At 55.3% G+C, this 24186-nt stretch overlaps 3 protein-coding genes across 15 annotated transcripts in view; 2 read left to right on the plus strand and 1 right to left on the minus strand.

Annotated features, from left to right (window-relative positions):
• The first annotated feature begins 3 nt into the window (after positions 1-3).
• On the plus strand, positions 4-8234 carry TULP2 (TUB like protein 2). Of its 9 annotated transcripts, none has more exons than XM_036307118.1 (13): positions 193-258; positions 1188-1220; positions 1633-1684; positions 2056-2221; positions 2714-2851; positions 3335-3451; positions 4420-4523; positions 5365-5682; positions 6497-6609; positions 7127-7241; positions 7327-7425; positions 7648-7819; positions 8084-8234. In XM_036307118.1, the coding sequence occupies exons 2-13, from the start codon at positions 1189-1191 to the stop codon at positions 8215-8217; spliced, it is 1560 nt and encodes a 519-aa protein (XP_036163011.1). In that variant the 5' UTR covers positions 193-258; position 1188; the 3' UTR covers positions 8218-8234. The 9 variants fall into 9 exon arrangements, with proteins under 9 accessions (XP_036163005.1, XP_036163009.1, XP_036163013.1 ...); XM_036307119.1 differs by having other exon boundaries at positions 195-258; positions 2095-2221; XM_036307112.1 differs by lacking the exon at positions 193-258 and adding an exon at positions 4-135 and having other exon boundaries at positions 7648-8222.
• A 1250-nt stretch (positions 8235-9484) lies between these two features.
• Positions 9485-13719, minus strand: PPP1R15A (protein phosphatase 1 regulatory subunit 15A). The gene is given in 4 exon segments (XM_036307141.1): positions 9485-9916; positions 10460-11308; positions 11310-12395; positions 13447-13719. Coding segments are annotated over 4 exon segments (2346 nt in total). The 5' UTR covers positions 13507-13719; the 3' UTR covers positions 9485-9565.
• A 3741-nt stretch (positions 13720-17460) lies between these two features.
• Positions 17461-24186, plus strand: part of PLEKHA4 (pleckstrin homology domain containing A4) — a 28375-nt gene continuing 21649 nt past the window's right edge. For 3 of the 5 annotated variants that reach the window (XM_036307238.1, XM_036307239.1, XM_036307241.1), the window contains exons 1-5: positions 19353-19629; positions 19793-19900; positions 21956-22028; positions 22455-22555; positions 22729-22838. In XM_036307238.1, the coding sequence (XP_036163131.1) occupies positions 19468-19629; positions 19793-19900; positions 21956-22028; positions 22455-22555; positions 22729-22838 (554 nt within the window). In that variant the 5' untranslated portion in view covers positions 19353-19467. Of the gene's footprint in view, positions 17932-18308; positions 18486-19352; positions 19630-19792; positions 19901-21955; positions 22029-22454; positions 22556-22728; positions 22839-24186 lie in introns of those variants that run through there. The other 2 variants (XM_036307240.1, XM_036307242.1) reach the window with 1 other exon arrangement.

Consider the following 24186-nt stretch of genomic DNA (forward strand, 5'->3'; position numbering starts at 1 on the left):
TTCTCGAAAGGCTTGCCTCCTTTTCGCGGAAGCTCCGATTCTTGACGACACATTTCCTGCCTTTTAGGGCCTAAAATTTAGGCTAAAGCGGTACGGAGACTTTTAAAGCGAACTACAACTCCCCGTCTGTCCGGGGTAAGATGACGTAACTTCCGCACCATCTTGGCCCCTTTGCCTCATGGGAGTTGTAGTTTTCTCGTTTGTGTTTCTACCCTAGAAGTGGCGGCGGCAAGTTACAGATCAATAGCAATTGTCCAGGTCGCCTTCTAAGTTTCTTATAGGAGTGAGAGGGGTAGAGCGAGAGACTGCGCTGCGACATCTCCGGGGTCCCTTTAAGGAACACTCGCACCCCCTTCCAATTTAGAACCCCCAGAGCAGGGTAGCCTGGCTGCGGCAGAAGCCAGGGGTCATTGCTCCGTTGGAAGTTGAGCGTGAGGGAATTGGAGGGAGGGGATCCCGGTAGATCCCAGAGGGAATCCCTCCTCCCTCGGAGCCCTCTTTATCCCCCAGCTTTATTTCCCGGAGACCCAGAGATTAGGTCCCCAGCTCCCCCCAAAAGTAGTCAGGTATGTTTAGAAATTGGCCAGAGGGGCAGAGCGCTGGGGCGTGAATGTGAAAAGCCTCTGCAGGCACGGGGGAGGATAGAGGGGTGCTGGCGGTCTGGTGTTTGGGGCACAGATTTCTGAGTTCCCACGCCTGGGTGTAGGAGAGAGGTATTTGGGGGAGAGAGAATTGGACTCCTGGGCCCCTGTTGGTGCCCAAAACTGGAATAAGGCTGCGGTTTCCCTGGACAGGAGTAGGTGCTGGAACCCAGGCTTCCTGGTTCCTGGATAAAATGTAGCGTTTAAGATCAGACGTTGGGGGGGGCGGGGGGGGGGGACTGAGCCCATTGGGGGGTGGGTTTTTTTTTTTTTTTTTTTTTTTTTTTTTTTTAAATATTTTATTGATTTTTCACAGAGAGGAAGGGAGAGAGATAGAGAGTTAGAAACATCGATGAGAGAGAAACATCGATCAGCCGCCTCCTGCACATCTCCTACTGGGGATGTGCCCGCAACCCAGGTACATGCCCTTGACCGGAATCGAACCTGGGACCCTTCAGTCCGCAGGCCGACGCTCTATCCACTGAGCCAAACCGGTCTCGGCGGAGGTGGGGTTTGAGTCCTGACTTCTCATTCTTGTTTCTCTAGAATGTCTCAGGAGAACGACACATGGAAAAAAGAGTGAGTAAGGCACCGGAATGGGCAGGAGTGGAGAAAAGGGGTGCACGGGGCACTGAGCGTTTGACTGCCCACACACCCTCAGCTCTGGCCTCATAAGGGCGTTTGCAGGCTCAGCACCGTCAGCCTTGCTGGGAGGGGCTGGGGGCCGGGACCTCTGAGTCCTACCTAAAGGGAGCAGCCTGGGATGAGGACTAAGGGGTCAGAAAGGGGAGGCGCGTGGACTCCTGAGCTCTGAGACCCGAGGGCCCTGGGATCTCTGGCTCCTGGATCCAGACAGGCCAGTGCTGGGGGAAAGAGCTTTAGACCCTACCCCTTCTGTGACCTCACAAGTGCGCAGAATCCTAACTTAGGGGGGCTCTCGGGCATCCAGGGTGCCTTGCTTAGTCTTGTCATAAGCCTGCCTCTCCCTCAGGGTCCTGTGGGACGAGCTCGCCGCCATAAGGCTGCAGAAGCTGGAACAGCAGGTACTGTGCTAGGAGTCCTCACCGCCCCCCCTCTCAACCCAGGGCCCCTTCATAGCCCCCCAGGAGCCCCATCCCCGGGGATCGCCCTGGGCGGGCTGGCCCTCCGTGGCTCTCTTGAGCCTCAGGTTCTGCAATTGGGAAGTGAGAAAACAGGAACTCGGGATCCTAGAGAAGTAAACCTTGGGGATGAGGCTCCAAAACTTCTAAGGAACAAGGGCTCGGAGGGGACCAGGTGCCAGGACCCGTGGTTCTGAGGAAGGAGGAGACGAGGGACTGAGGGCTTGGGTTCCAAAAATTCTCCCACGGATGCAGGCCGCCCCTTCCCCAGGGCTCCCCTTCCCCAAGCCCATTTTCACCCGAGTCTTCCGCAGGACTCCTGGCCCCCACACACCCCTTTCCCGCTCCCGCAGCGGCGGCTATTTGAGAAGAAGCAGCGGCGGAAACGCCAAGATTTCCTCATGGTTCAGGCCAATCCTGACGCCTCCATGCGGTCCAGCCGACCGCGCCTGAGGTCGGAGCGCCTCGCGGGGAACAGCGGTGAGGAAAGGGTCCGACCACCTCGAAGGCCAGGAGGGAGGGGCCTGTGGGAGCCCGGCGGAGCCCGGCACAGCCCGAGTCACAGCCAGTGGGGACCCCAGGGAGAGCGCGGGCGCGGGCCCTTTAAGGCCATGAGAGGGCGGGGCTTGTTAGAGTTCTGGGGCGGAGCCTGAGAGACCCGGGGACCAACCAAAAGCGCGGGGCGGGGCCTGGGAGCGTTGGGGGGCGGGGCCTGGAAAAGCGGTTCCAGGACTGAGATTGGCAAAGCCCGGGGACCTGGGTGACTTAGAAACCAGGTGCTACCCGGCGGGGGTGGTGTTCGCGAGGAGCCACAACTTAGTGGTCGGGCCGTCCTGGTCGCAGCCTTGGAATGAAGGGCGGGTTCTGCATGCGTCTCGGGGGTTTGGGTGGTCGTTCAATCAGGGGCTGTGTGTGGGAGCCCAGGGCGGAGGCAGATCTTCGCCGTTTAGGGGCCTCTGCACTGTCTCCCAGGCCTCCGGAACCCTTTCCTCCGGGAGAACGTGCCAGAAGCACATCTGCACGCTGGTACCCACAGCGCCCAGGGCATCATGAGCTGTGGTGGCGATGGCCGCCCCGAGCCCAGCCCCTTGGCATCCCCGACGGAAGAAGGTACTCTCAAGCCCTTGGACCGCCTATGCTAGAACTCCACTCCCACTAGAACCCAGGCGTCTGAACCTCAATCCTTGATCTCCAAAAGAGCCTGGAGTGCAGACCTCCCCTCCCCCGGGCCCCAGGGGCTCTGAAATCCACACCAAGTCCAGGTCTTTTTTTAAAAAAAATATATATTTTTATTGACTTCAGAGAGGAAGAGAAAGAGAAATATCCATAATGAGAGAGAATGATAGATCGGCTGCCTCCTGCACGCCCCCTACTGGGGATCAAGCCCACAACCCGGGCATGTACCCTTGATGGGAATCGAATCCGGGACCCTTCAGTCCTCAGGCCGACGCTCTATCCACTGAGCCAAACCGGCCAGAGCCCAAGTCCAGGTCTTGAACCTTCTCCTTCTCCAACACCCAGTCATTTCAGTCTTCAGCCCTTCCCTCCCCTGGGATCCCAGCCTCCAGGTGCCTTCTCTCTTCTGCCCTCCAGACACGTCCTATCCCGAGTTGGAGGAGGTCTTCGTGGAGGATGTTCCCACCTTCCGCCCGCCTTTCAAAGGGCCCCCAATGATAAGACGCAGGGGTTGGATACCCCACGGACGACGTGGTAATTTGAGGGACATCGTCAGGCCCTCTGCTCCGAGTAGCAAATCCTCCCCGCTTTTGTAACAGCTTTTTGGAGATATAGTTCACATACCATACAGTTCACTCATTTAAAGTTTACAATTCCAGGGTTCTTAGTATATTTACAGAGATGCGCCCCTATTGCCACAGTCAATTTTCCTGCATTTTCATCACCCCCAGAAGAAACCTGTACCTCTTATCAGTCACCACCCCCCTTTCTCCTAGCCCTAGGCAACCACTAATCCTAGATTTGCCTATTCTCCACATTTCAGATAAACAGAATAATACACAATATGATCTTTCATGACTGGCTTCTCATGTTCGCATGTTTTTAAGGTTCATCTATGTTGTAGTATTATCAGTACTTCATTCCCTTTTATTCTTTTTTAAAAATATATATATATTTTTATTGATTTCAGAGAAGGGAGAGGAAGAGAGAGAAACATCATTGAGAGAGAATCCTTGATAGGCTGCCTCCTGCACGCCCGCTACTGGAGGTGGAGCCTGCAACCTGGGCATGTGCCCTTGACCAGAATCGAACTTGGGACCCTTCAATCCACAGGTTGACGCTCTATCCACTGAGCCATCCCAGCTAGGGCTTCCCTTTTATTCTTTAATATTTCATTGTAATGACACTTTATTCTCACGACAGGACTATTTCGCTATTGCAAAACAGGAATCTTAATTATCACTGCAAAACTCCACTCTCTCTCCACCCCCATCCTAGATCCCCAGTCTCCCCTCTGCTCTCTCTGGCACAAAGGGAAGGGGGAGCTCAAATCCTGTTTGTCCTTCGGCCCAGAGCAGGCAGAGACTCCTTGACCTGTGTAGACCTTCTGCATGTGGGGGAGGTGAGGTGTCTGGCCAGTGAGGGCGATAAGCTACCACTGGTGACCTCGTCCCGAGCTCCTGGTACCCAGGTGTCCTGAGCTGTCTGCTTCCATCCCTTAGGGTCCAGTACAGAGGACGATAGCGAATCGCAGGATGGTGGAGATGAATGCGAGTCGCCTGGAAGGGATGATGATGGGGGAAGTGGAGACTCGAGCTCCAACAGGGTGAGAGATGGCACAGCCCATCAAGACAGAGGAAGAGGAGGGTGGTGCTAAAACTCTGCAGCCCAATCAGAGGCCCCTTTTACTGGTGGGTAGAACCTGTGCTGACTGAGCTCGCAGAGGCTCTCAGTGCCCCATTGACCATCTAGAGAGGGTTTGAAGAGATGTGAGCACATCAAAACCCAGCCCACCGAAAGGCTGTGAGTTTGGGGGGAGGGTGACACAGCCATAGGGAAGGGCCAGTTGGCACTCACTTTGGCATTGATGAAAGTGAGATACATAGCTTTAGTTGGGCTCTGGCCAGTACGTTGAGTGGTTAGAGCATCGTGGGTTGCAAGTTTGATCCCCTGTGCCGTCAGGGTGGGTGCAGGAAGCAACCAGTAGATGTGTCTTTCTCGCATAGATGTTTCTCCTCTTCTCTCCCTTCCTTCTCTAAAAATATCAACGGAAAATATATATATCCTCCGGTGAGGATTAAGAATAACAACAACAACAAATAGCTTCAGTTGGGTAGATCCGGGCCATATTAAGTTATCTAGATCGAATCAACACGTGTTTTAGCTGAACGGGCCTTGCAAACGGAATTCTCCAATCAGTAGATGGAGTGAGCCAGGCAGCAGAGGGAAGCCAGTGGGGCTTGGCTGGGTGGAAATCTTTAAAGGGATCGACCAATCAGCAAGTGGCCGAGAAGTTTGACCAATAGGCAGAATACATGGTCGAGAGTGGGTGTAGCCCTGAGCTGGGATGGCCAATCAGTGTTTTACTAGCGGGGGATTGGGGCGGGGGGGGGGGTGGCGGCCTGGATCTGGGCTGCACCTCAACTTGCATTTGGCCTGTGGGCCAGGGAGAAGACCTGGACGAAAAGAGAGAGGAGTCGGAGTCCACAGAGAGGAATTTCCCAGGGCTGGCTGACGAGAAGATGTCCGAGGCCCTGGAAAGCGAGGGCGGCGGGGGCTTCGACAGTGCGCGGAGCTCGCCCCTCTCGTCTCTCCTCGCCCCAGACCCGCGGCTCATCGCGGACTTGGAAGAATATGTGTTGCGGCCGGCGGTGCGCGGCTGCACGATGCAGTGTTGCATCAGCCGCGACAAGCGTGGCATCGACAAGGGCATGTTCCCTTTCTACTACCTCTACTTGGAGGCGATCAACGGCCACAGCCGGAAGGTGCCGTCTGGCGGCGGGGGCCAGCCCCCACCTCTCAGAGGCTTGACTTTCACGAACCCAGGCCTTGCTCATCACTGAGCTAGGACCTGTCCACCCCAACTCCAAAACGTCACAGAACCGAGCTCCTTAGAGCCCAGTGGCAAAGGCCCTGCCCGTCCCACAGCCGAGGACCTGCCCCCTGTGGAGCTGGGCCCGGCTTTTTCAAACTCAGGCCACGCCCTACCGGGGTCCAAAACCTCACCCTTACATACCCTCCAGAACCCATCTTTGTAGGTCCGAGTCTGGCCGCTTCACGGTGCCGCCTTTGCTATAAGGCCCCGCCCAAGCCCCTCCCTTGGTGGATTGTTTACTATCCAGAGCCAAGCCACGCCCCTCTCGGCCTAGCCACGCCCATCTCAGCCTAGCCACGCCCCTCTCTTTGTGGCTGCCCCTCAAGGCACTCTCTCTCCCAGAAAGGGCTTTTCCTACCCAGAGCCAGATCCACTTTTCCAGGATGCAACACCTACTGAAGACCTGGTGCAACGTTCAAAGGGAGGCTCTTCCCTGTCGTCCAGAGTCAGGCCTGCTAGTCAGGTTCTCTCCTGCCTGGGCTCTCCCTGAAGGGGAGACATTCAGATGTGTAGCTCCCCTTCAGGACCCAGCCGGTGACTTCCTTCAATGGGAACTGCACCTCCCAGCAAGCCCGGGACGCTTATTGCCCCGTCACCCTTCCCTCTGTCCCACCCCCCGCGACATAACGTTTCCTTGTCTTTAGACCCCTAGCCCTCGTCCAATCCCCGAAATCGAATCTGATGGGCTGTTCTTTGATCCACAGCACTTCCTTCTCGCTGGGCGCAAGAGAAAAATGAGCACAACCTCTAATTATCTAATTTCCCTGGACCCCACAGACCTGTCTCGGGATGGGCAGAGCTTTGTGGGCAAAGTCAGGTAGGCAGAGCCCTGATGTGTGTGAGAAACAGATGGCAGGTGACAGGGCACCCGGGGGAAGAAGGGGAGAATTGAACTACATTTCCCAACAGGCCATAGGGCACAAGGCCTACCTGCTCTAGGAAGGACCTTTTCTCGTAGGGACTGGTGGGCTCTGGAGTTCTTCAGGTTGTAGCCCCAGGGTGGTTAGAAATAGAACTGGAGGTTTTGGAGCACAGGCTGGCCTTTAAGACATTTGACTTCTTGAAAGGCAAGGGGCTGGGACTCCTACGTTCCTGAGTAGGAGTTTCCTCTAATACTAACCAACAGGTATTAGAGGGAAGAGGGTTCCTAAAGGGCGGAGGCAGGAAATGATAAATTATGGATCGCAGGGCTGGGACTGTGGCTACATGGAAATGAGTCTTCCGTAGTAGAGGACTGATGGGAAGAATTGATAAGATGTCATGGGAAAGCAGTTAACGTACAGCAGAACGGTAACGATTATTATTTTATTCTGGCCACCGCCTTCCTGGAGTAGATCTAATGTCTTGGGCACCAAATTCACCATTTTCGACAATGGGGTGAATCCTGAAAAAAAGTATTTCATCCCTGACACTGGCCGGATCAGGGAGGAGCTGGGCGTTGTGTGTTACGTAAGTATCCCGGAGACTAGAGAGTGAATGGAGCAGATGGTGGGGAGGGAGAGAGAGCCAGGCCAACTGGATGATGATACCCTAGGACACCAACGTCCTGGGATTCCGAGGACCCCGGAAAATGTCTGTGATCATTCCAGGAATTGATGGCCAGAACAAGAGAATCAGCGTCCAGCCACAAAATGTGAGTTGGCTGAGGTTGAGAATCTCTGGGTCGATAGGGGAGGAAGGGCTATGACACAGGCCCTAGGTCCTAAGGGAGCAAGTCACATGTGCAGCTGGGAGGATCTTGTCAGATTTATGTGTCTCAGGGAGGGGAGGCTAAAAACTCAAAATTGTGTGTCCGGAGGAAAAAAAAAAGCCTAGTTTGTGGTAGGTTAACCACGCCCCCTGCTTTGCCCTCTAGGAGCGGGACTGCCTTATGAGTCGCATCCAACGGGGGGCCAACCAGGGGCTGGTCCTCCTGCAAAACAAAGCCCCATCGTGGAGCTACGAGACTGGCGCCTACGTGCTGAATTTTCACGGTCGAGTCACTCAGGCCTCGGTCAAGAACTTCCAGATTGTGTATCCGGATGACCGTGAGCTCCTAGGAACCCGGCTGGGGGTCGGGGGTGGAGGGAACGGGGCTACCAACCGCCAAGAACTACTACTCCCATCAACACTTCAGGTTTTCTCTCAGCAAGGCCCACGCCACGCTGTTGCAAAGCCTCTTGGGAACTGTAGTTTATGCGGCCCTCATAGGTTTTCCGGGCAAAGTAAGGGCGCCTTACAGCCTTAGTTTTCTCAGCTCATAGGGCCCGGGCAGGGTAAGAGTCTGACTAGGTTTCTAACTTGCTCCTCAGCCGACTACTTGGTGCTTCAGTTCGGCCGCGTGGCCCCGGACATGTTCACCATGGACTTCTGCTTCCCTCTTTGCCCACTTCAAGCCTTTGCTATCTGCTTGTCCAGTTTCGATGGGAAACTGGCGTGTGAGTAACCCAATAAAATATAATACTCTCCACAGCGCCTGTGCCTGCTCATTTGGAGAACGGCCTCCAGCATGCCTTCTTTTGCACCACCTTACTGACAACCAACACGTATTGGACGTGTTCTGGGTTCTAGGGAGTGGGCTGTTGAGCAGCACCTGCTCTGGTGGCACCCAGTGCATCATGGGAGACAGGGTCTTAACAAAAAACCAAACCACTCCTCCGCTACGAAGGAGAAAAGCACATGGAGGCACAAGTCAGCGGGCTCAAAGCAAGGCATCTAAAAGTTTTCATACACCTAGAGAAGCACAAGGAACTAGCCGATTCACCAGGGGTCAGGAATGGGAACATGGGATAGTAGGCAGAGCTCATGCAACGATCGTAGCTTGGGAAAATGAAAGGCTAGTGTGGTAGGAGCCTGGGGAACCAATCGAGGACGGGGAGCGGGAGGCTGGACAGGGTGCCCTTGCTGGACAGATCTTACCAGATCAGAAGAAAGTTCTAAGCTGGAGACATAAACTTGGGTGGAGACATGCATGGGTGAGGGAGAATAATTACAATACCCGATAACACATTTAACTGACAAGCATTTTTTTTAATATCTTTGATTTCAGAGAGGAACGGAGAGGGAGAGAAACATCAATGATGAGAATCATTGATAGGCTGCCTCCTGCACTGCCCCCCCACTGGGGACCAAGCCTGCATCCTGGGCATGTGCCCTGATGGGGAATCGAACAGTGACCTGGTTTATAGGTCAACACTCAACCACTGGGCTGGCTGGGCAACAAGCATTACTTTAAACACAAACTCCTTTGGGGCCTTTGCAATCCCCTGAGGTATATACAGTTGTTTGCCATGTTTTACAGATAAGGAAACTGAGGCAACGGGCACAGGGCTTGTAAATGTTAAATCGGGGCAGTTGAAAAACCTTAAGGAACTCACCATGTGAAGGCCAGGAGGAGGATGTTTGTATATTCCAGGGAGATGCAGAAAACTGGAGCTTAACCCTTCGTCAGAACCAGTGAGTCTAGCTCCCAGCCCCCTTTGAGGAGATAACTGTCCCAAGTCTAATAAAATTTAGGTGGAAGCCAAAGAAAAACTACAAAACTCACCCGCCCTTTGTTCAAAAGAAGCCTCAGGAGAAGAGGCAAATTTGAGGGATGATGGGAAATGTAGTTTATCCTCTATTAAGGCACCGCCTCTTTCCTATTCCCCACAACTACTTCCAGGACCCAGGAGAGGCAGATACTGTCAGTTCATATACACAAGGTGACATTGCTCAGTACAAACTAAAAGACTTTATTTCTTAAACCAACTGGTAAAAAAATAAATAGTGAATAACACAAAAACCACAGGATCCTAGCCACGCCTCCCACTGAGGTCTAAGGCAGGAGACACGGACACATAAAGAGGGGAGGGAGAGGCCACAGTATGGCTCAAGAGTGTGGCCTGGACACAGGATGTGGGCAAGGTGTGGGTCATGGCAGGTATGGCAGCCAGAGAAGAGGGAGGGTCCCCGAGGCGTGCCCAGGCCCTGGCCCGAGCAGCAGGGGTGAGGCAGGGGCCCAGTTTCTCCTCAGCCTGGGCAATTCGGCGGGCAAAGCGGCTTCGATCCCGGGCAAACTGCTCCCAGGGGCCCCTTCGGGCAGCCTGGGCTGGTCCAGCCCAGACAATCAGGAAATGGATGGAGACCTTCTCAGAGAAGTGCACCTGGAGACAGACCGGCACAGACATACAGACACAGGATACACACGGCCACAGGGGGGAGAGGGAAGAGAGAACCAGACAAAAATTACACAAATGCTTGCTATCTGTCTAGTCACCTGCCTGCCACCAAATTCTCCATCTGACTCACTGAAGAAGGGGGTGGTTCTCTGGGGCTGACAAAGTACCACAGCTGCTCCCAGGGAGCCCAGCCTCTTGCAAAGGATTGCATGACAATGAGCACAGCCCTCCCAGTGGAGTTCACATGCAACCCTCTGTAACACACAGGGGACGAGTCCCAGCTCCCCCCTCCCTAACACTCAGGAATCCCAGGTGCTCTCCCTCCCGGGGCACGCCCACGCCTCTCAGCTAATCCTGGGCTAACCCCCCAGCGCCCCCCAACCTGTCTCTAGCCCCCTTTTCTCATACTTTCTAGTGAGCCAAAGCAGCCCTGCGGAGGCGCGCTCCCTCCTGTTTCTTCTGTCCTAAGCCCTTGTTTTACTGTCCCCAGCTTTAAAAAATAAGGAAATCAGAGCCCTCAGCACCAACCTTTCTGGCCTTTTGGGGAGTCTCGGGGTCCGGATGCCGGGTGGGGGTTCCTGCAGACTTGAGCCGCCTTTGCAGTCGGAGGGGCAGGCGAGGAAGAGGCCAGGGAGGTGGTGGCTTCTCTCCTGGTAGATAGATGGCCACTCGGAAGGGTTCAGCTTCTCCCCATTCAGCAGCTTCCACTCCCTCTGTCTCCTCTCCAGGTGGGTATGTCCAGTCCCTGAGGAGGGCACTCTGGGCCTGAAGGGAAGAACTTGGGTCCGAGCCAGCTGTCTCTGAATCATCTTCCTCCTCTGTGTCTTCTTCTGGCCGGTACACCCAGGCCCTCAAGAAGGTACTTGTGGGGGGAATGGAAGAGGGACCCTCAGCTTCTCCCTCCTCCTCAGCTGCTCCTGAATCACTATCTTCATCTTCCTCCTCTGTGTCCTCTCCTGGTTGGTACACCCAGGCCCTCAAGAAGGTACTTGTGGGGGAGATGGAAGAGGGACCCTCAGCTTCTCCCTCCTCCTCAGCTGCTCCTGAATCACTATCTTCATCTTCCTCCTCTGTGTCCTCTCCTGGTCGGTACACCCAGGCCCTCAAGAAGGTACTTGTGGGGGGGATGGAAGAGGGACCCTCAGCTTCTCCCTCCTCCTCAGATACTCCTGAATCACTGTCCTCATCTTCCTCCTCTGTGTCCTCTCCTGGTTGGTACACCCAGGCCCTCAAGAAGGTACTTGTGGGGGGGATGGAAGAGGGACCCTCAGCTTCTCCCTCCTCCTCAGATGCTCCTGAATCACTGTCTTCATCTTCCTCCTCTGTGTCCTCTCCTGGTCGGTACACCCAGGCCCTCAAGAAGGTACTTGTGGGGGGGGATGGAAGAGGGACCCTCAGCTTCTCCCTCCTCCTCAGATGCTCCTGAATCACTGTCTTCATCTTCCTCCTCTGTGTCCTCTCCTGGCCAACACACCCAGGCCTTCATGAAAGCGCTTGTGGTGGGGATGGCCGACAGACCCTCAGCTTCCCCTGAAGCGTTGTCCTCCTCCTCTTCCTCTGTGATCTTCTTGGGTTGGTGCTGCCAGGTCCTGAGCAGGGGCCTGTGGCTTAGAACTGAGGAGTGTGGCTCTGGGTCGGCTTCTTTCTCAGCCTTCCCATCCTTTTCCTCAGATTCCTCCCCTGAATTACACTCCCAGGCGCTGGGGCGGGAGCCTGCAGATGAAGAAGTAATGGAGGTCTTCCCGGTGTCTTCACTCTCTGCTCTTCCTTCCTCCTTAGCTCCAGCCTCTTCTTCCCCGGCAGCACACACCCAAGCACTGGGCTTGGATCCTGGGGATGAGGGGGGAGTAGATGTTGTGGGAACTTTGTTTACAGCTTCTCCCTCCTCCTCCTCCTCCCTCCCTGGACAGTGCTCCCAGTGTGATGGAGGGAAAGAGAAGAATGTCATCACTTTATCTTCGGCAACTCCTCCTTCCTCAGTTTCCTCTTCCGCAGGAGGGCCTTGCAGGGTCCTCAGAAGGCTGACGGACATGGGAGCAGGCTGGCCACCGATATAGTCACTTCCTTGCTCTTTAGGGATGCTGGTTGCTTCTTCCCCACCATGTTCTTCATCATCATCTGAAAGTCCCCAGGCTTCAGGAAGAGAACTGTTGGCCTCTCGGTCAGGGCAGGACGACCCGCCATCTTCCACAGCTCTTCCACTGTCTCCAGGCTCCCGCTGAGGGTGCCCACCCCATGGGGCATAGTGGGTGGCCAAAGCAGCCTTAGTCACTTCCTCCAGGCAAGCTTCTCCCTGATCTGCACTCGTTACTGCGTCCTCCAGCCAGGGCTTTAGAGGTCCTGGGCCCCTCAGCCGGCTCCAGGCCCTGCTGAGAAGGCCCATCAGCGGGGACAGGAGGAAGAAGGGGTGGGCATCCCTCCAGGGGAGGGGCTGGGGCACTTGGCCTGGAGCCATCTGTCTGGGCTGGGGAAAAGGGAGGAAGAAGCCATTTAGGAAACAGCATCAGGGGATGACCTTGAGTCAGCAACGGAAACACTAACACAAATAGCAACATGAGTCCCTGCCAACATTCCTTTCCGATTACCAGCCACTCCCATCTCTGTCCATAGGTTCCTGCCTCTCTTTCCTTTCAATACCGAGGAGTCGGGGTCCCCATTCCCTCCTTCCTTAGACCCAAAAGTCCAAGGCCCCATTTTCCCTCAGGCCCACAAGTCCCAGGCCCAAGTAGGGAGAACACAGGTCCTCTATTAGTTCCCCTTTGGGATAAAGTCCTGGTCTTTGGTTCTGACAAGCCAGGCCCCCCAACACCCGCCTCCCTTGGAGACTCAAAAATTCCGACCCCGGACCTCCCCACCCCCGTCTGTAATACTCTCAACAATAAAGATAAACATTTAAAAAATAACAAAACAAGGCCACCAGAGGCACAGAGGCACACAGACAGAGGGAAGATGGCCATGTGACAACGGAGGCAGCGCTAGGAGCCAAGGAATTCCAAGAACTGACAACAAACACCAGAAAATAAGCAGCAAGGAAGAATTCTGTCTTAGGGCCTTCAGAGGGAGCGTGGCCCTGCTGCCATCTTTTTTTTTTTTTGTCTTTCCTGCTGCCATCTTTACTGCAGACTTCTAGCCTCCAGAACTGAGGGCGAATAAATTTGTTTTAAGCAAAAAAATAATAACTAAAAAAAAAAAATTCCGGCCTCCTCAGCCCCCTGGTTCCTCACTGGGGACCGAGTCTGGCTCCTAGACCTTCCCCCGTCGGTCTCAGCACTCCACGCTCCCAGCCCCTCTACTCACGTCGGAGCCCGGGGGCCTGGCCCCGCCCCGCCGCCCCCACCGGACACAGGAAGTCCGGTTCCCAGGCCTCTTCCTCAGGGCCCAGGAGTCCCGGCCCCCCACATTCCTGTCTCCTTACCCAGAAGTCCAAGCTCCCTCCTCCTCAACGACCGAAAGTCTGAGCCCTCGCCCCCCGCCCGCGGAGACCCGTGCGTTCCGGTCCCTCGTCCCTCACTCACCGGGTGCGGGCTGCGCGTCACCTCGGGGGCAAAAGCGCCGGCTTGGGCTGCCAGGAGCATTCGCGGGTCCGGACGGCTCGGGAGGCCAGCGCTTTCATCTCGCCCTGCGGCGTCGGGCTGGGCGCTCAAACTGTCTCCGGTCGCTGCAAGCGCGGTCGCGACAAACGGGCGCGGGGTCTCGCGGAGCGGCGGGGTCTCGCGGAGCGGCGCATGAAATCAACAACTGAGCTGGGAACGGAGCCAATGAGCGCGCGCCACCGCCCGCGAGGCTTCTTTATAGTCTTACACCGCCGGACGTGCTGACGTCTCGAAAAGGGGCGGGGCTTCGAAACGAAAAAAAAAGCAGAGAAACGGGAAGGGAAAGAAGGCTGGAATTCTCGCGGGGATTCCGGGCTTTGTGTCGTCACCGCGGCATTTTAAGCGTGACCACGCCCCGACACAAGCCAGCTGTCAATCAAATGCGTCATGGGCTCTAGCCGTGAGGGAGTTCTCTGACCCCAATTGAACCCGCAAGGCCCCCGTCTAGAGTCGCAACCGGTATGGGAGAGTATTCTTGTTTTTTTGTTTGTTTGTAATATATTTTTTATTGATTTCAGAGAGGAAAGGAGAGGGGGGGGGGGGAGAGAGAGAGATAGAAACATCAATGATGAGAGAGAATCATTGATCGGCTGCCTCCTGTACGGCCCCCACTGGGGATCAGTCCGCAACCCAGGCATGTGCCCTTGACTGGAATTGAACCTGGGACCCTTCAGTCCGTAGGCCAACGCTTTAGCCACTGCTCCAAACCAGCTAGGGCTAGGACAGTATTCTTGTTTTTAATTTCACAGATGGAGAAACTGAGTCTTGGGAATGGAGTGCGCCTGCCCAAGGTGGCCACAGCAGAGTGTAGACTCGCAGCAAATGGAAACTAGAATGCAAACATCCTGAAGGCAGATCCTTTATTTTGCTCACTGCTTTCTTCTCAGTGCCTGGCACATAGCAGGTACTCAACCAATACTGAGTGAGTGGACACCCCTTCCCGGTTTCATGCACAAGGCTCCATGCCTGGATTTCACCCGCTTCAAAAATCATCCAAGAGCTCTGATTACACAAACTGAAATTCTGGTTGGGTGGCATCGAATGAACCTGATGGGAGCGGAGGTCTTCTGCCAAAAGTTCCAGGCCTAGGGCCTGCCAGTGGTCGGCAAACTTGCGGCTCGGCAAACCGCAGCTCAGGAGCCACATGCGGCTCACGAGCCACGGTTTGCCGACCACCAGCCTAGCCCAATCCCCCTGGGAGGTGAGTAAGCCAGGACAAGCAGAATAGGGAAACCGAGGCACTCAAATAGCAGCCACCTGGTAAATCCTATCTTCCCTAAACCAAGGACACTTCAAAGAATAAGTGGGGCCCTAACCAGTTTGGCCTACAGACTGAAGGGTCCCAGGTTCGATTCTTGTCAAGGGCATGGACCTTGGTTGCAGGCACATCCCCAGTAGGGGGTGTGCAGGAGGCAGCTGATCAATGTTTCTAACTCTCTATCCCTTTCCCTTCTTTTCTGTAAAAAATCAATAAAATATATTAAAAGAAAAAGAGAGTAGGTGGGACAGGCAGAAATCCAATCAGTGCCATTTGCCAACCACACCCAAAGACAGATGAGATCAAGATAATAAACCTGCTGTACCAACAGCAGCATAAAGCTGATGATTATTCTATTGGAATCCTCCCCTAAGTCCCCCTCTAAACACCCAGCCTTTAAAGCCCCTCGAAACAAAGGTTCCGATACTGCCAGAGCCAACCCGTGGCTGAAATGCCGGCTTGGAGAGAGGCACGTGTTTCCGACCGACCTGCTCTCATCGGCACCGCTTATGCACCCGGCAGCTCATGCAGTCTGTGGCATAAGCATTTCATTGGCTCATCTGCTCCAGTTAGAATTGTTAACCCCACCCGCAAACTGCGTTTCCCCCGTTTTCTCTTTCATAATTCATAGCAAAACTTATATTAAAGGTCAAGTACCGTTTCCGGAGTGAAGGGGAATTACCACAGCAGCACGGCGAAGGTGCTAGAGAGCTTACACGTATCCTGTGTGGACTTTCCAGTCTGAACAGCAACACGAGGTGTCTTCTGGTTAAGAGTTTAGTATTGTTGCTGGGAGCAGTCAACTGAGTAAACATGACGGAGGTTCCACAGAAGGGTCACCCCTAGACTTAGGGGCCACATTGTGTTTTGTGGGATAAAATGTTGGTGGAAACAAAGACGCCTCCCGACAGATGTTGGGGTGATGTCACATGGGAGCAACTAGTACCGTTGGGGGCAGCGGGAAGGGCACAGGTGTTAGACCTCTGGGGTCAGGCCATACTTGGGTTCAGCGACCTTGGTTCTTGGGTTCTGGCTATGAAAGAATTTAGAGCCAAGACTCAAACTATAAGAGAATATTTATTTATAAAATCATGGAGGTGGCCCTAGCCGGTTTTGCTCAGTGGGTAGAGCGTTGGCCTGCGAACTGAAAGGTCTCAGGTTCGATTCCGGTCAAGGGCACATGCCCGGGTTGTGGGCTCGATCCCCAGTGGGGGCGTGCAGGAGGCAGCCGATCCACCATGATTCTCTCTCATCATGGATGTTTCTATCTCTCTCTCCTTCTTCCTTCCTCTCTGAAATCAATACAAATATATTTTTTAAAAATCATGAAGGTAGAAGAAGTAATTCGTAGAAGAAATAGGCTTAGGAGACAAGTTGTAGAGGTAAAGGAAGGGTCCTTGGAGCTTAGAAGTGAGAAAGATAAAGTTGACACCCTGGGTATCGGGGTGGGGGAGGCAAAGGAGTGCTCCTAGGAGGGAGAGCTCTCGGGGTCCTCTGTCCTAAGGGTTTTAAGGGTGGAGATTTTATGGGAGGTATCGGGGAAAAACACACACACATACAAAAACAAAGGTCCTAGCAAGTGCTCTCCTCCCAGGAGCACCCCCTCGCCTTCCCCTCCCACCCCTTCTCCCCGCACAGGCCTGCATCCCCTAAACTCTAAGGGACCCCATAAGACTTGCAACCAGAGCAGCAATGGGCAGTGGCAGCTCATCCTGGGCCAACACCCTGACCCTGTCCCCCAAACCCCCCTTTCTCTGACTTCTTAGTGAGCCAGAGCAGCCCAGCCCAGCTCATTTCCCCAGCCCTCCCGTGTTTCACTGTCCCCAGCTTCAACAAAAAGCATCTAAAATTCACCTGGCTTCCTGTTGTGAATTTTTTCCTGCAGGAAGTCAAAAACCCACACACTACTGCCGGTCCTAGGCAGACCCTCACAGGGCCAGGTCGCCTTCCTGGTAACACCCCCCCCCCCACTTGGTCCATCATTTTCCTCCTCAAAATATGCCCAGGGACCACGTCTCCCTCCTGAGGGGGTCAGTCTTAGCCTGGAGCAGAATTCTCACCTGGATCTGAGGTGGATCTCTGACCCGCTACAGCCAGAATCAACTTGACCCTGCTAGAGCCGGAATCCAGGACTTCAAGGCCACGCCCTCCTCCCAGGAGGACCAGGACCCACCCTCAGAGCCACACTTCCTGACCCAGGCTCCACTCACAACTCAGGAGTCCTGAGTCCTAGCTCACACCTTCCCAGATACCCAGGGCTCTGAAACACCACCCCTCCCAAGAGCTGAGCCATCTCCACTCTGGGTACCCCGTATCTCAGGCCCCTGACCCCCAACCAGCCCGTGGAGATCCTGGCCTTGAGCTGAGCCTACTCTCCAAACACTTGGGACGGCCAGCCTCAGCCCTGAGGGGACCCGGGCTCTCCAGGCCCCAGCCCAGCAGGGAGCCAGGAGTCAGGGGTGGCCCAGCTCCTCCCCTCAGCTGTGGGGGCAGCTGAGCCAGGGGTCAGGCTGTGGTGGGGAGGCCAAGAGGGGCGGGGTCAGCGGGGACTGGGAGGGGAGACAGCAGCGTGGGCGGCTGGAGGGAGGGAAAGACCAGCAGAGAGAAGGAAACTGGGAGAGGGAAGAAGAGAAAGTGAAAAGGAGAAGCAGGGAGAGAAGGAACCAGCAGAAGTGGAGGGCTAGAGAGAGAGAGAGAGAGAGAGAGAGAGAGAGAGAAAGAGGGAGAGATTGAATGGGAGGGGGAGAGAGAGACTTGGGCTAGACAGGGAGGGAGAGAGGGAAAGAACAAGATAGAGACTTAAGGAAGAGACCGGAGTCCCAGAGGAAAAGATTTAAGACGGAAACAGAAACAAGGATTGGGAGAGAAAGTGATATGGGTGTGTGTGTGTGTGAGGGACGGAGGGAAGGAGAGAGAAGTGAGTAAGAGAGACTGGAAGAGACAGAGATTAGAGAGGGAGAGAGACAGGGGTGAGACGGGGAGACAGGGACAGTCTGAAAGAAAGGGAGAGCGAGAAGAAGGGGCCATAACAGACACAGAGTGTGAGAGAGCCGAGAAGTGAGACAGGCCCGTGAGGGGCAGCACCTGACGGGCACTGGACGGAGCACCCACACCGCCCTCCTGCCCCCTGTCCTTGGGACCCAGAGCTGGTAAGTTAGTTCCCTGGCTGGGCTGAAAGGGGTGCACATTCCTGGTGCCCCAGGGCTTGGCAGGGATGGTTTGGGGTGCGTGTGGGAGGGGCGAAAGCGTGCAGGAGACAGTAGCTGGAGGGAGCCGGAATGAGGGGGTCCCTACGCACAGAGAGCGGAGAGGGTCAAATTCCTGGCCATTGTGCGGGGGTGGGGGCTGGGGGTAGGGGGTGCCAAGAATAAAGGAGCCCCTATTCTCTGTCTTGGGCCACAGACAGCTGCCCCCTCCCCGCAGCTGCCAGTGCCGCCCACCTCTCTTGGCATCACCCTCGGTATGCGGGCCCAGGCCGGCCTCGCCCAGCCCCCCGGTCCCCAAACAACGGGCTCTTTCTCCGCAGCCTCCTCCGACCTGCGAGCCCCTGACCTCGGCTCTGTCCCCAGCCGGGTCAGCTGCAGGGACGCGCACACAGTCCCTTTCTTTCTCGCCCTCGATGGAGGAGGGCCGGCCTCGGAGCAGCCTCAGCCTGGCCAGCAGCGCCTCTACCATCTCCTCGCTCAGCAGCCTGAGCGCCAAGGTGGGAGCCTCCTGGTGGGGCTGGGGAGGAGGGCGGGGCTCGGGCTGCCCCCTCCTCCCGTTTCCTAGCCCTGGGTGGGGGCCACCCCAGGGACTCCGGTTGTCAAGAGCCAAGATCCTTAGCAACAGGGTCTGCCCGGCCTAGTGAGGGCCCCTGAACTGACCACCCGCTGCAGCTAGGAATTCCGACGCACTTCCAGCCGTCCCCACCCCTTGCATTTTCCTGGTTCAAAGCCAGAGGCACCACCGGATCGAGTCTGGCTGCTAAGACAGGCCACGCCCCAGCCACGAGCCACGCCCCCCCGGAGCTCGGATGCAGTGGCGACTCAATGACTTCTGAGCTCCCTGCCCCATCTCTAGCCATCCATGCGCCCAGGTCTGAAATCCGACAAGGAGAGACCTTTCTCTGGCCATCAGGCCCCATGAGGCCCAAGATACTTGCATCCCACCTGGTCGCCCAGCCCAGCGTTCGGTGACACCGGGCTCCCTTGTCCTCCCGCCATGCCCCTCCCTCATTCCCAGTTTCCCAAGTTCCGAGTCCATAGATTCGAACCTGACCTTGCTCAGCACCATCCCTGAGGGCAGCTGTGGGAATGCAGCCGTGGATGCCTGAGACCCCGTGTGCACAGGAGAGAGAGCCGCTCTGTCTGCTGGGATGGAGCAGTGGTCGGTACACTGCGGCTCGCGAGCCACATACGGCTCTTTGGCCCCTTGAGCGTGGCTCTTCCACAAAATACCACGTGCGGGCGGGCACTTACAGTGCGATTGAAACTTCGTGGCCCATGCGCAGAAGTCGGGATTTTGTGGAAGAGCCACACTCAAGGGGCCAAAGAGCCGCATGTGGCTCGAGAGCCGCAGTGTGCCGACCACTGGGATGGAGTGATTCGGGGGCCCCTCCACCCTGGACGTGGTTGCTAAGCAATGCCTCTCTCTGGCCCTGAGCGTCCTTTGATTCGGACTCATCGCATGGAGGCCTCCTGATTATGGGGACTTCTCAGGAATACTTCCAGTTCAGATCTCAAAGGCTGCCCACATCTCCGGCTCTGGTGGCCAAGGGCATCCTCTCCTTGGCGGTGGATGCTTCGCTCCAAAATTCCTTCCCCTGGACCAGCCTCTTCCCTGCCTCTGAACACCTCTCTCCACACGTGAGAAGTGGCTCTCAGCCCTGCACTGTGCACACCCATTCTGACCTCAAAGCTCAGCTCCCTCCTGCACCTGGTCTCCATGGGCAGTAGACGAGGGATCGCCCACCTCCCCCTGCACTGCCCCCCCCCCCAGCCCTGTTCACTTGTCTCCTTCTCTCCTCAGAAGCCCACCCGGGCAGTAAGCAAGGTGCACGCGTTCGGGAAGAGAGGCAATGCGCTCAGAAGGGACCCCAACCTCCCGGTGCACATCCGAGGCTGGCTGCATAAGCAGGTGGAGTGAGCGGGAGCTGGGACCAGACACTCCGCGTGACGCTAGAGGCTGTGTCCCCGGCTGCCTGCTCTTTCTCTCCTTCTAAGTCTCCACATTTGTTTTGTGTTGCTTTTGCTCTCATTCATTCTCCCCTTATTCTGTCATGGTTTCATTCATCCATTTCTTCACTCAATGACCACTTCTTCGACATGACAGTGGGCTAAGCCCAGAGTCATATACCACGCAAATAGGCCAAGTATCCATAGTCCATTCAGGATGGGGGTGGGGGAGGGGTGGTTAACAAATTAGTATACAAATAAATGGAAGGAGTGAAATAATATGTTGTATATAATCCTATATAATAAAAGGCTAATATGCAAATAGACCGAAGGGCAGAATGACCGGTCGCTGTGACACACACTGACCACCAGGGGGCAGAGGCTCAACGCAGGAGCTGCCCCTTGGTGGTCAGTGTGCTCCCACAGGGGGAGCACTGCTCAATCAGAAGCCTGGCTCATGGCTGGAGAGCGTAGCGGAGGTGGCAGGAGCCTCTCCCACCTCTGCAGCAGCACTCAGGGTGTCTGACTGATGGCTCTCCTGTGGGGAGTGGGCCTAAGCCGTCAGTCAGACATCCCTCGAGTGCTCCCGGACTGCAAGAGGGCGCAGGCTGGGCTAAGGGACCTTCCCCCCTGGGTGCACGAATTTCATGCACTGGGCCTCTAGTATGTAAATAAAGTCCATGTGAAATCGATGATTTCAGATCACAGGAATGCCTGTGAAATGAGGTGCTGTGAAGAACTAGCATGGGGACGTTTTCTAAAGTGGCTGAGGGATGAAAGCTACCTTTGTCTGTTGGTCAGGGAAGGCATCTCTGAGGGGGTGACATACATTTGAGCTGAGAACTGAATGACAAGAAGGAGCCCCTCATGCTAAGATCTGGGGGGCAGAGGGAATCCAAAAGCAAAAGGCCCCACCGCAGGCCAACGCTGGGTGTCTGGAGAAGCCAAGGGGACAGAGAGGCAGTGATTCTCAAAGTGCATCCAAGGCTGGCAGCACCAGCAGCACCCGGGAACTTGCTGGACAGGCGAGCTGTCGAGCTCCACCCCAGGTTCACTGACTCTGAGCCATGGGGACTGGGCCCAGGAACCGGGTTTTGACAAGGCCTCCTGGTGAGTCCTCTGCACGCCCAAGTTTCAAATACCCGGGAAGCCAGTGAACCAGGTTAAGGAATTGGTGATTTATTCTAAATGTGATGGTAAGCTCTGTTTTTGAGCAGGGGACTCATGATCTGATTTACTTTGAAAAATTCTATTGCTTCTGTGGGCAGGGATTGAAGAGAAGAGGGGCCCAGGTTGGCAGTGGAGTAGTGCTGACAGAGAGGATGGGGAGATGCAGGATGCGGGTTATAACTCAGTGCCACCTTCCTGGCCTCTCTGTGTCTCAGGCTCCAGAATCATCAGATATATCCAGCCCCTGCCCACGAGAGGCATGTATCTGTTCCAACTTTCCCATAACTTCTCTCTCTATTTTTTGTTAATCCTCGCCGGAGGATATTTCCATTGATTTTTAGAGAGAGTGGAAGCAGGGGGGTGGGGGGGAGACAGAGAGAGAGAGACACATCGATGTGAGCGAGACACATCGATTGATTGCCTCCCGCCCCTGCCCCGACCTGAGGCTGGGGATTGAGCCTGAAACCAGCCGAGGTCCGTGTCCTTGACCAGAATCGAACCCAAGACCCTTCAGTCTGCGGGCTCATGCGCTATCCACTGAGCCAAACCTGCTATGGCTTCTGTAACTTCTCAACCCCCAGTTGACAGATGGGAACACCCGAGAGTCCCCGTGGGAAAATGACTGTGTAAGGGCATAGTCTGCAAGTGGTGGAGCTGGGAGTCGAACTCAGGTCTGACTGTGTCCAGAATCTTCCCTCCTCTCAACCTCCCGTCTTCCATCTGAATCTATTGCATCAGACGTGTTTCGGTCCGCCCCTCTCTCCGAGTCTTTGTCCCCAAGTGTCACTGTCTCCATCTCCTTTCCAGGACCCGCTCCTCATCCTCTCCTCCCTCTCTCTCCCCCCAGGACAGCTCCGGGCTCCGGCTCTGGAAACGCCGCTGGTTCGTTCTTTCTGGCCATTGCCTCTTCTACTACAAGGGTCAGTACCGCAGCCGGCATGGGGCGAGGGACGCCCCTCCCACCCTCCCTTTCCTCTAGCCCAGTGGTTCGCAACCTTCCTAACGCCGCGACCCTTTAATACAGTTCCCCATGTGGTGGTGACCCCCAACCATAACATTATTTTCGTTGCTACTTCATCACTGTAATGTTGCTACTGTTATGAATTGTGATGTAAATATCTGATGTGCAGGATGTCTTTTCATTGTTACAAATGGAACATAATCAAAGCATAGTGATTCATCACAAAAACAATATGTCATTATATATGTGTTTTCCGATGGTCTTAGGCGACCCCTGTGAAAGGGTCCTTCGCCCCCCAAAGGGGTCGCGACCCACAGGTTGAGAACGGAGCCTCGTGGCCTTCCGATCTCTGTGTGACCCCTGACCTCGGGCCCTCTCTTTGCAGACAGCCGCGAGGAGAGCGTCCTGGGCAGCGTTCTGCTCCCCAGCTACAGCGTCCGGCCGGATGGGCCCGGAGCCCCCCGGGGGCGGCGCTTCACCTTCACCGTGAGTCCCTCCATTCCCCATGCGCTGTGCACTAGGCGATGCGGGAGGCATTGGGGCACCTTTATTGTAGATCAAAGATCTCGGCCAGGATGGATACCCCCCCCCACCCCCCCACCCCACCCCCCGGTTTGGAGGGCCCGGGCGCCGGGGTGGTCAGCTTTTTCTCCCCGCAGGCGGAGCATCCTGGCATGAGGACCTACGTCCTGGCGGCAGACACGCTGGAGGACCTGCGCGGATGGATACGCGCGCTGGGCAGGGCCTCCCGCGCGGAGGGAGATGATGGGTGAGTTACCGGCCGCGCACCTGGCCCTGCTGCTCCAACCTGGGGTGTCTGTTCATCCCCAACTCCTCCCCTGGAGGCCCTCAGCACCCAATCACCAGTCTTCTAGCGAAAGAGACTCCATCCTTTGGACCCCTGCGTTGCAAGAAATCCAGCTTTTCTTTTCTTTCTTTTTAAATATATTTCATTGATTTTTACAGAGAGGAAGGGAGAGGGATAGAGAGCTAGAAACATCATGAGAGAGAAACATTGATCAGCTGACTCTTGCACCCCCCCCACTGGGGATGTTCCTGCAACCAAGGTACATGCCCTTGACCACATGCCCTTGACCAGAATCGAACCTGGGACCCTTCAGTCCGCAGGCCGATGCTCTATCCACTGAGCCAAACCGGTTAGGGCAAAACCCAAAATATTTTGATCAAAATATATTGATTTCAGAGAGGAAGGGAAAGGGAGAGGGAGATAGAAACATCAATGACGAGAGAGAATCATTGATCAGCTGCCTCCTGCACGCCCCCTACTGGGGACTGATCTCACAACCCGGGCATGTGCCTTGACCTGAATCAAACCTCAACCTCCCGGTCATAGGTATTCAATGCTCAACCACTGAGCCACCCCCTCGGGGCCACAATGTCAGATTTTTTATTATTTATTTTTAAATCTCTATTGTTGAGAGTATTACATATGTCTCCTTTTCCCCCCTATTAACCCCCTCCAGTCCACCCCGCCCCTGCCCCCACCCCGCCCCTGGCCTTCACCACCCTACCGTCCGTGTCCATGGGCCATGCATATATGCACACAGGTCTTTGATTGATGACCTCCCACCCACCCTCCCTCCCCCGCCTTCCCGCTGAGATCCCGCACTCTGTCCCTTGCTTCCTTGTCTCTGGATCCAATCCGCTCATCAGTTTATTTTATCAATTAGATTCCACATGTGAGTGAGATCATGTGATACTTGTCTTTCTCTGCAATGTCAGATTTTTTTTTTAAAAAAAGGCTTCAGGCCGAAACCGGTTTGGCTCAGTGGATAGAGCGTCGGCCTGCGGACTGAAAGGTCCCAGGTTCGATTCCGGTCAAGGGCATGTACCTTGGTTGAGGGCACATCCCCAGTAGGAGATGTGCCGGAGGCAGCTGATCGATGTTTCTCTCTCATCCATGTTTCTAACTCTCTATCTCTCTCCTTTCCTCTCTGTAAAAACTCAATAAAATATATTTAAAAAAATAAAATAAAATAAAAAAAGGCTTCAGACTGTCTCTCCCCGGGTCTGGCTGAGTCTTCAGGCTGGAGATTCGTAGTCTGGGGCATTGGGGTCCCACTTGGTGGCCCTCTACAAGTCCTCCACACTCAGGC

This window comes from Myotis myotis, unplaced genomic scaffold (genome assembly GCF_014108235.1).
Source record: "Myotis myotis isolate mMyoMyo1 unplaced genomic scaffold, mMyoMyo1.p scaffold_m19_p_45, whole genome shotgun sequence".
NCBI classification, from domain to species: domain Eukaryota; kingdom Metazoa; phylum Chordata; class Mammalia; order Chiroptera; family Vespertilionidae; genus Myotis; species Myotis myotis.